The sequence below is a fragment of the Xenopus laevis genome, chromosome 3L (assembly GCF_017654675.1).
Source record: "Xenopus laevis strain J_2021 chromosome 3L, Xenopus_laevis_v10.1, whole genome shotgun sequence".
Taxonomy (NCBI): domain Eukaryota; kingdom Metazoa; phylum Chordata; class Amphibia; order Anura; family Pipidae; genus Xenopus; species Xenopus laevis.
In genome coordinates, this window is record NC_054375.1 from 139,526,499 (window position 1) to 139,536,706 (window position 10,208).

At 38.5% G+C, this 10,208-nt stretch overlaps 1 protein-coding gene across 1 annotated transcript; it reads right to left on the reverse strand.

Annotated features, from left to right (window-relative positions):
- Positions 1 to 7,633, reverse strand: nkx6-3.L (NK6 homeobox 3 L homeolog). The gene is given in 3 exon segments (NM_001099901.1): positions 1 to 462; positions 1,378 to 1,541; positions 6,872 to 7,633. Coding segments are annotated over 3 exon segments (765 nt in total). The 5' UTR covers positions 7,242 to 7,633; the 3' UTR covers positions 1 to 231.
- Positions 7,634 to 10,208: the final 2,575 nt, after the last annotated feature.

A 10,208-nucleotide genomic window follows, 5' to 3' on the forward strand; every position in this document is an offset into this window, starting at 1 on the left:
TGTGTGGGGCAGAAATAAATTCAGTATTACAAAGTAAATGTCAGGGTAAATAAATACAACATTGGAAAGGGAATGAATAATGTCTTTGTAGTTAAGGTTGTTTAAATCCAGAAAATAACAGAGGGCAAATCATAAGTCTTAAAATGGAATTATACCCTTTTTGGCAATGGGTTGGTGGTGCAGGTGTAGTGATACAGGGTTCTGGGGTAAGTAACAATAGTTGGGTTATGGTTACAGGTTGTGGGTGGCCAGACTCAGCACAGAGAAGGCTGCACGGTGTTTTCTAAGTAACAAGCGGATCTTTTCATCGTCTGAATCAGGATCCAACGGTTTGCTGTATTCATCATCCTCATTGTCAGATGGGATTAGGTCTCCGGGGGCTCGTGTACTCAGAGACGGAAGCCCTGGCGTTTCCACAGCGCTTTTCTTACGCCATTTAGTACGTCTGTTTTGAAACCAAACCTACGGAGCAAAAAGTACATTTAGGATTTATTAAATACAGCCTTGGGAATATGTTGGTACATTTATTTATTCATTTATTTAATTGCAGTTCAATTTGAAAAGAATTTTTAATAAACGTATATTAAGTAAGTTGGTTAGAATTATGTTTTCTTCTATTATGCAAAAAAGTAATTTGGAAATTCCCTTTCGGATTATATCACATTGGAGGGCACTTTTGCCTCCTGAATGAAATTACACTCCCTGTAGCTAACAAAGTGCCTCTTACAAAGACCAATGGCAATGGTCGTGGGTAAAGAATTTAATTTGCAGGAAAATGTAGGAGATAATTTAAATGTCTTGCAAATGCCACTTGCTGTTCATCTCAATGAAGGGGTAGTTTCGTGCGCTTTGTCACCCTTAAAGCAAAACTTTTTTTTTTTTTTTTTTAAACAGATACAGGTATGGGATCTGTTCTCCAGAATACTCAGGACCTGGGGGTTTCAGAAAAAGGTGTCTTTCCATAATTTGGATCTCCATGAGTCTTAAGTCTATTTAAAAATCATGAAAACATTAAATAAACCCAATAGGCTGGTTTTGCTTCCAATAAGGATTAATTATTTCTTAGTTGGGATCAAGTACAAGTGACTGTTTTATTATTACAGAGAAAAAGGAAATTATTTTAAACATTTTGGATTATTTGATTGTAATGGAGTCTATGGGAGAAGGACTTTACGTAATTCCGAGCTTTTTGGCTAACTGCTTTCCGGATAACAGATCCCATACCTGTAATATAAATCAGTGAAAAAGGAAACATAAATCAGGTTGGTCAGGTTGGTGTGTGATGGGCAGACTTTTAAAAATATGTATAAATGATAAAAGTTCTGTTGCTGGTCCATTTCTTATTTGTCAGTAGCTGATGATAGTATTTTGACTCACTTTAACTTGGGACTCGCTCATTCCAAGACTGAAGGCTAGCCTCGCTCGTTCAGGACCCGCTAGGTATTTTGTCTGCTCAAACGTCTTTTCTAAAGCAAAGATTTGGTGGCCTGTGAACGTGGGACGTGTGTGCTTCTTTCGAGAAGACCCTTCTGTGTTGCTTGCTGCAGAAATAATCAGTAGTTATTCAAGAGGAAACGCATAGAAATAAAAGCACCCAAAAACAACAATTCTCTATGCAATAAATGCTTTAAATACAGGTATAGGACCTGTTTTCCAGAATGCTCAGGACTGATTTTCCAGATCTACATACCTTAAGTCTACTAGAAAATCATTTCAACATTAAGGGGCAGATTTATCAAGGTTTGAATTTCGAAGTAAAAAAAAATTCTAAATTCGACATTGAATTAAAATACTTTGACTTCGAATATCGAAGTCGAAGGATTTTTCACTGAATTTGGCAATCAACGATCGAAGTAAAATCGTTCCATCAAACGATTAAATCGTTCTAATTGAACTTTTTGAACGATTTTAGCGTACGATCGAACGATTTTACTTCGATGTGTAAAGACTTAGAAAAATGGTCTAGAAGGTCCCCATAGGCTAACATAGCAGGTTTAATTTGGCGAAGTATTGAAGTCGAAGTTTTTTTAAAGAGACAGTACTTCAATTATCGAATATTCAAACTATTTTAGTAGTAAGTAAATTTGAAGTCTTAGTATCCTATTCGATGGTCGAAGTATCCAAAGACTTACTTCGAATTTCGAATTTTTTTTGCTTTGAAAATTACCACGAATTCACTTCGACCCTTGATAAATCTGCCCCTAAATAAACTTAATAGGCTGGTTTTGCTTCCAAAAAGGATCATTTCTATCTTAGTTGGGCAAGGTACTGTTTTATTATTACAGAGAAAAGGGAAATCATTTTTAAAAATTTGGATTATTTGAAAAAAATGGAGTCTATGGGGGACGGCCTTTCCGTAATTCAGAGCTTTCTGGATAATGGGTTTCCGGATAATGGATCCCATACCTGAATGTGTAAGTATCATGCCCACACTAGGGTCAGGTTTATTAGGGGCTGAATAACCTGCCTATATGGTTTTAGAAGGTGGAATGATCTACACACAGACATGGGTAGAACATACATGAAGACAATGGGAAGAAGGACAGCGGTCCGAAACATGTAGTGCTTCAATAAAGAAATACTAACTACATTGGAAGGCTCTCCAGTTCCTACGTTTTCTGGTTATGATACTACATGGAGGTGGCTACTCCAGCAACTGTCAACGAGCCTTAAAAAGTTGAAACAATTTAAACTAGTGGATTAATCAGGAATACATTGTCTATTGAGAGTGTAGAATGAGCTAAATACAGACCCAGGTAAAAGAAAGATCCAGAAAGTGACTTAGTGAGAATCAAATCCAGAATGCTGCAGTGCTAATCTACATCACAGTGCTCCCATACTCTTCCCTTCTCCTTATTGTACCTCCTTTTTCTATTATATAGTATATCACACTTGTTCACATATTGCTTAAAGGGGTGGCTCACCTTTATGTTAACGTTTGGAATTTTGTAGAATGGCCAAGGAACTTTTCAATTGGTCTTCATTATTTATTTTTTATAGTTTTTGAATTATTTGCATTCTTCTTCTGACTCTTTCCAGCTTTCTAAAATGGGGGTCACTGACCCCGTCTAAAAACAAATCCTCTGTAAGGCTACACATTTAGGGGCAGATTTATTAAGGGTCGAATTTCGAATTTGAGAAACTTTGAAATTTGAATTCAAAAAGACCAACCGAAATTAATCAAAGGTTTTTTAATAGGTCAGTTTTTGATTGACTAGGTCCATTTTTGATCAAATTTGAATCGTACGAATCAACTTAATAGATTCAAAGTTTTGCCAAAAAAAACAATTTGATTTTTCAAAGTCCACTTGACTCCAAATAGGTTCTAGGAGGTCCCCCATAGGCTAAAACAGGGCTAAAACAAGTCGGCAGGTTTTAGATGGCGAATGGTTGAAGTCGAAGTTTTAAAGAGACAGTACATGATAAATTAGAATTTTCGAATTTTTTTTCAAATGTGAATCAAATTTGGACTATTCCCTAGTCGAAGTACACAAAAATTAGCTCGAAATTCTAATTTTTTTAATTTGAAATTTCACTTCAACCTTTCATAAGTCTTCCCTTTATTTTTTTAATTTTTATTGCTACTTTTTCTTACTCATCTTTCTATTCAGTCCCTCTCCTATTCATATTCCAGTCTCTTATTCAAATCAGTGCATGGTTGCTAGGGTAATTTGGACCCTAGCAAACAGATTGCTGAAATTGAAAACTGGAGAGCTGCTGAATAAAAAGATAAATAACTCAAAAACCACAAATAATAAAAAATGAAAACCAATTGCAAATTGTCTCAGAATATCCCTCTCTACACCATACTAAAAGTTAATTTGAAGGTGAACAATCCCTTTAAAGATAAATGGGCCCCTTCCAACTAGTAGCCCTGCTGAACTCTTCCACATTCCCCCCTTAGGTTCACATCAGATGCTTCTAGAACGTGCTTCTTCCTCTACTGAGCTCTAAAAGCCAACTTAGTCATAGCTTCCGGTGCACATACTCCTGGTATATAATTATATCCAGGGAACCGGGACACTGGAGGTGATTAAGCCCAAAAGGTTTTGGGGACATGGGATCCTTTTAAGAAAACGAATCTAGAAGAAGTTGAACTATAGTTTAAGGCTAAGGCCACACTAGGCGATAGCGCCGCGATTTGACTCGCGGCGACTTTTCGCCGCGACTTTTAAGCCGCAATCGCTGGGGAAACTTTTGCACTGGCATCTATGGGGAATCGCGAAAAATCACCAGCGTAAAAACACACGCGGCGATCTTTTCTCTACTGTCGCTCGAAATTGCCTCGCTAGGCGATTTCGAGCGACAATAGAAAAAAGATCGCAGGGCTACTAGATTCCCCATAGACGCCAGCGCAAAAGTTTCCCCAGCGATTGCGGCTTAAAAGTCGCGGCGAAAAGTCGCCGCGAGTCAAATCGCGGCGCTATCGCCTAGTGTGGCCTTAGCCTAAGGGCTCTTACACACGGGCGGTTTTCCCTGTGCTCCCCTGCGTTGCACTTTCTTCCATTCAGCCGCAGGGGAGCGCAGGAGTAGAACACTCAATTATTGTGAAGGAGGCTGTAGTCACACAGACGCATGTATGCGCCGAATGCAGGTGAAATGCGACAAGCAAAGACCTAGTTCATTGCTACTGGCAAGTTCAAGTTAGCAATGATGTTGGGAAAAGTGCCACAATGTAATAGGGAAAATAAAATACAGAGAAATGGAAGAGTGTAAAGAACAAAAAAAAATGGGGGGCAAGCGCCATGGTATATTTTTTTTTTTTGCACTTCCTCGCCATCAGCATCTGTGGGTGCAAGTTGGAGTGCAAGAACCTACACTTCATACAGGGCTGTTTTTATGGAGCAGGGGAAAGAGGCCATATTGGTCCCATCTCCCACCCCCTCCCTGCCCATTCCTTAACTTGCACCCCATTCAGTTGTGTAGGTTAGGGAGCGTGGTCCAAGGAGCCCATTGGCGGCATTCTCAGCACCCTGTGCCAGATTTATCATCCAATGCAAAATGCAGAGTGCACAAATGCTTTCTAAAGAGCTGTAATTTGTACCCTTAGTGCTCTAGCACATGAGTTAGGGAGAAAATTAATAAACGAGGCCTTTAGCGTCAGCTACTATTGCACAGTATACTTTGTTGTACACTAAACACTCCTACTGCTGTAGATGTAGATAATAACATAGAGATATGTGATATTTTCTGCAAAACAATAACGGCAAAGGGAATAATATACAATATTACACAATGAGGTTACACACTGTATCCTACAAAAGAATCACACATCAGATAAGTCTTACATTATTGCACTGCAGGCACTATCGTAGGAAGAAGAGGGTTTCCCACCAGCACGTTTGGGCAATAAAGTAATTTGGAAGACCCACACTCCCTGCAGATGAATGCACAGGTACTCTCTGACTATACAGACTGCAAGAGCTGGCAGGGATTGTATCATTGCAAGGCTCCAGTCTTGTAATCCATTTGGCTTTTGAAATGTATACACTCCAGTTCTTGCTGTACGTCATTCACATTTTCTCTAAATTGCCTACTTATTTCCAAATTTGCTTTCCTCCTCTCCCACCTAGTGCTACGTTTTTTTGTGATCATACCCTGGATATGGTACTAAACACATTCACACACAGACAATCCATGCTTTCCTCTGCTTATTACCTTGTTTTGTGTTTATTTTTATTTGAGTTTCTATAGCCGTATCCCTTTTTACAAAGCCCTGCTGCAGATCACAGAGCTTTATAAATATATTTTAATATTTAATACATGTTCTGCTTCTTTCACTAGCTATGACATATGTAAAGGTATACAAAGCAAATTCTCCATATTCTTGCTCTTGTGTATTTCATGGATTATTTTAAATGTATTTTTCGGGCCATATCTTTTTCTAAACCAGCAAAAAATTTTCACCTGTACAGGTACGGGACCTGTTATCCAGAATGCTCGGGGGTTTTCCGGATAAAGGATCTTTCTGTAATTTTGATCTTCATGCCTTAAGTCGACTAGAAAATCATGTAAACATTAAATAAACCCAATTTGGCTTCCAATAAGGATTAATTATATCTTAGTTGGGATAAAGTACAAGGTACTGTTTTATTATTACAGAGAAAAGGAAATCTTTTAAAAAATATTGATTATTTGGTATTTGGTAATTCGGAGTTTTCTGGATAACTGGTTTCCAGATAACAAATCCCATACCTGTACATGTGCCTCTCAAACTAATTATTGCAGCCATTAGGGTCATAATTGTGCCGAAACCTATCTTCAAGTATAATCCAATACTCAAATCCTCATTTAATATTATTTATAATAAATAACTGTCTTATTTAATCCTGTTGCCTGGCTCAAAATACACTCGCGCACATATATTTGTAAAGGTACGTTAGAATAAGCTCATATGCTTCTTATTGAACTAGGTGAGAAATATAGGAATTAGGAGAGAATATTTTAGAAAGCTGCTACATTTATAAAGTATGGAGCAATACCCATATGTGTAATCACAACCTGGGATATCAGACAAATAACAATATTAGATATCTGTATCTTCATATTTTTATCTCTATTTATAATAATATTAAACAAAAAAAAAACAATAGGATATAATCCCCCCGAAAACCAAATGATACTGCTTTCTGGGGATTAAGTCCTGTTGTGTTTTTTGGTTTTATATTATGGTAATTTCATTAGTGACACCCTTGATTATAGCCAATTATATCTCGGCTATTATTGCTCAGTCATTGTTGTTACTTTAGCAGTCTATTTATAATAGACATATTCATCTCAGTCAGTTTTGCATGTCATGTCATATTCTAAATATGCTTCCCAGCAGTGTAATACTACAATATATAAAAATGATATTTTTAATTTTACTCACCACTGCTTAGAGCTGGATTCCCTCCTCTCCAGTCCTGTTCGATGTCTGTCCAACCTCCTTGACTCTGGTTGGTGTACGGGGTCCCACTCTTTGTCAAAATGTTGCCCTGTTCTCCGTAACAAGTCCCCGGTACTGAAGAACTTCCATATCCTTGCACCGTGGGGTATCCTGGGAACATCCCGCTATGTGAAGCAGGCAGTGGTCTGCTAAGTATGTCTGAAATGCCGTGTGGTGTCCCTGATGGTAGATGACATCCTAATACATTGGGGTTTAATTTGTGGAAGGGAGTATGTGTTGGAAACTGGCATCCAGAAGATTTCATTTCAGAGTAGGATGGGAGCAAAAATGCTCCAGGATGATGAGTCTCCATACCTCTTGTCTATAGGCCTTCTGCTCTCTCAACATGGAACTAGCGATGAGGAGCCCATGGAATAGGGCTGTAGACCTGGGAACCCTGACTATATAACAAGTAATTGTATGTTGCCCCCAGATTCTCAGCCTATATGCCCTCTCTAAGTTAAAAATGTCCTTATATAAGATTAAAAACAAAAAAATGTGCACTAAACCCCCAGAATAAAGTGGTTATAGCAGACTTTTGTTTTACCTGCAATATTTAGCATGGCATTCTATAAGACGCCTCCACCGGTTTCTGTTCCCTGCTGATCTCTAGCTTTCCCTTTCTGCTGTTTCTGATTTTGTAGTTTTCTTTTTTTCTTCTAGTTCCCCCTGATTGTCTATTGATTCACCTCGTCTTGATTTTACATTCCTTCTTATTCCACTGACCGAATTCTCTCTCTCTGGTCTCCCTTTTTATTCTCCTTTCCTCTCTCACCTTGTTCTTTCTCCCAAAGTCTGTCACTATATTTTACTCCATCAATGTCTCTCAAATTCTCATTTCTTATTTCGGGTCTGACTGGCTGACTCGCTCAATGTCTCTCTCTCACACTCTCCTCTTCTTTTCTCCTTTATCTTCTTCTCTCCTGCTCTTGTCTTACACTCCATCACATTCTTTCTGCAATTCTCATTTTCTTTTGTTCTCAATCTATGTATTTCCCTAAGCACTAAGTTGCCCTTTGCCTGGTATATCCCTTACCTCTTCTACCTCTTCTAGATTTCCCCCAATACACTCCACTTAAAAAACCTTCATTCAATTCTTAATTTCCCAACTCCCAGTTAAGCTTCCTCCCTCCCCTTGTGCTCAGTGGCTTTTTATCTCCTGGTCTCACGTTTCCTTCTCTCACCTTTTAACTTCCTTTTACTTCTTCTTCCTTTTGCTAATCCCAACAACTTTCGCTCTTCTTATAACCCTGGTCACCAATTGATAACAACATTACGCAGGTGTAACCCACCCTTCTATTAGCCCACTCCTCTCCCTGCGTTCTGCACCATTATTGGCTATGGTGATGGGTGACACACACTGATTGGCTACTCCCAACTGCCTTTGCACCCTGCCGGATGTCCCTAGATAAATTGAACTTTAAGATTGGGATTTAATGAGTTTGATTTTTCCACTGAGATGTTTGTCCACAAACTGAAACTGCCTATCCCCTTTCCTTCACATAATAGCAGCTATCCAAGACTAATAGATTGCAGTTCACTGCTGTGTAATTCCAACTCCTATCGACCATTAGTTCCCCTCCTTGCTTATTATTCAAATTATTTCACCAGTTTTAAACACAATCACATTACAGGCTAATTTTACCGCTCTTTTGAACAATAAAAATAATGTTTTTTCCCTGTCAATTTTAATCCTAGGGACACCTACACACTATATATTATGCCTGCTACCTACAGTGATGCTAAGGACAGAAACATGTAGGGCACCATTTACTATGAGTCTGTAAGGTGCACATTGCTGCAACTTAAATCAACATCATCACATTGATTTTGTTTAATACATTTGGTTAAAATAAATGCAGCACTCAATTTATTTTACTTCTTTCTTATGTTTATTTATTTAAAAATCATTTAATATATTTTATTTTATTTTTTTAAATTTTCATTGTATTTAACTGCATCATCTTGAAGCTCATTCACCAGTTATAGCCACAAGGACATAGATACCCTTGGCAGAGCAATATTTAAAATCCCTGCTGTCTGATACAATAATGGGGGTGCACACTTTTATTCCCTGTAGCTGCTGTCTGCACTGATAATGGGGTGCACACTTTTATTCCCTGTAGCTGCTGTATGCACTGATAATGGGGTGCACATTTACAATCCCTGGACCAGCTGTTGCACTAATCATTTTTGGTGCACACTCATAATCTCTGTACCTGATGTCTGTGCTGATAATGGGGGTAGGTACACATTTATAATTCCCCTGTACCTGCTGTCTCTTCTTATAATGAGGGTGCACACTTAAAATGTCTGTGCCTGCTATCTGAGCTGATAATGGGGGTGCACATTTATAATCCCTGTGCTTGCTGTCTGCGCTTATAATCGGGGTGCACACTCCCAATGCCTGGACCTTTTGTCTTCTCAGATAATGGTGATGCACACTTATATTCCCTGTACCTGCTGTCTGTGCTGATAATGTACATGCTGTGTGCAGTGACACTGTAGAAACACACTTATCATTTTTACCTAATATCTGCACAAATGCTGGGAATCAGTCTCATAACCTGTGTGATTGCATTCTATACCGATACCTGGAATACATTATTACTTATATAATCTTTGTACCGACTGCTGAAGATATTAGTCACTTACTCTGACAGCTTTGCTGATTTATATGATCATATGACTCTTTGTGGCTTCTAATATTTCACAACGGGTGGTGCATTATTCCCTGTAGAATCCTCTACCTGCACTGCTGCAGGGAATATAAACTTATAATCACTTTACTTGTTATATTATATACAAGCTTTGTACTTGCACTGATACTGCAGAAATGCACTTATCTGTATGCCTGCTGTCTGCAATTACTATCTTAGTATCTTAGGCAAAATAACGTTCTAAAGCCTCTACAATTTCAATAAAAATTCTACCCTGACTCCAACATGGCAATTGGAACAGTCCCTGAATCAACTTTGTTATAAGAGCTAATTCCAAACCCTGTATTTATTTTGTTGTATATTTCACTTGCTAAAAAGCCAGGCAACACCTTTTTGCAGCTACTTATGTATCTACCAGTACAACCACTTCAGGAAGAGAATTCCATGACTTCACAGCGTTCATTGTAAAGGTGGCCATAGATGCAAAGATCCGCTCGTTTGGCAACATCGCCAAACGAGCGGATCTTTCCCTGATATGCCATTAACAAACATCGCTATATCGGGTGTAATCTGATTTATCGGCCGTATGGCCGAACGATCGGATTACGATGTGCCATGGG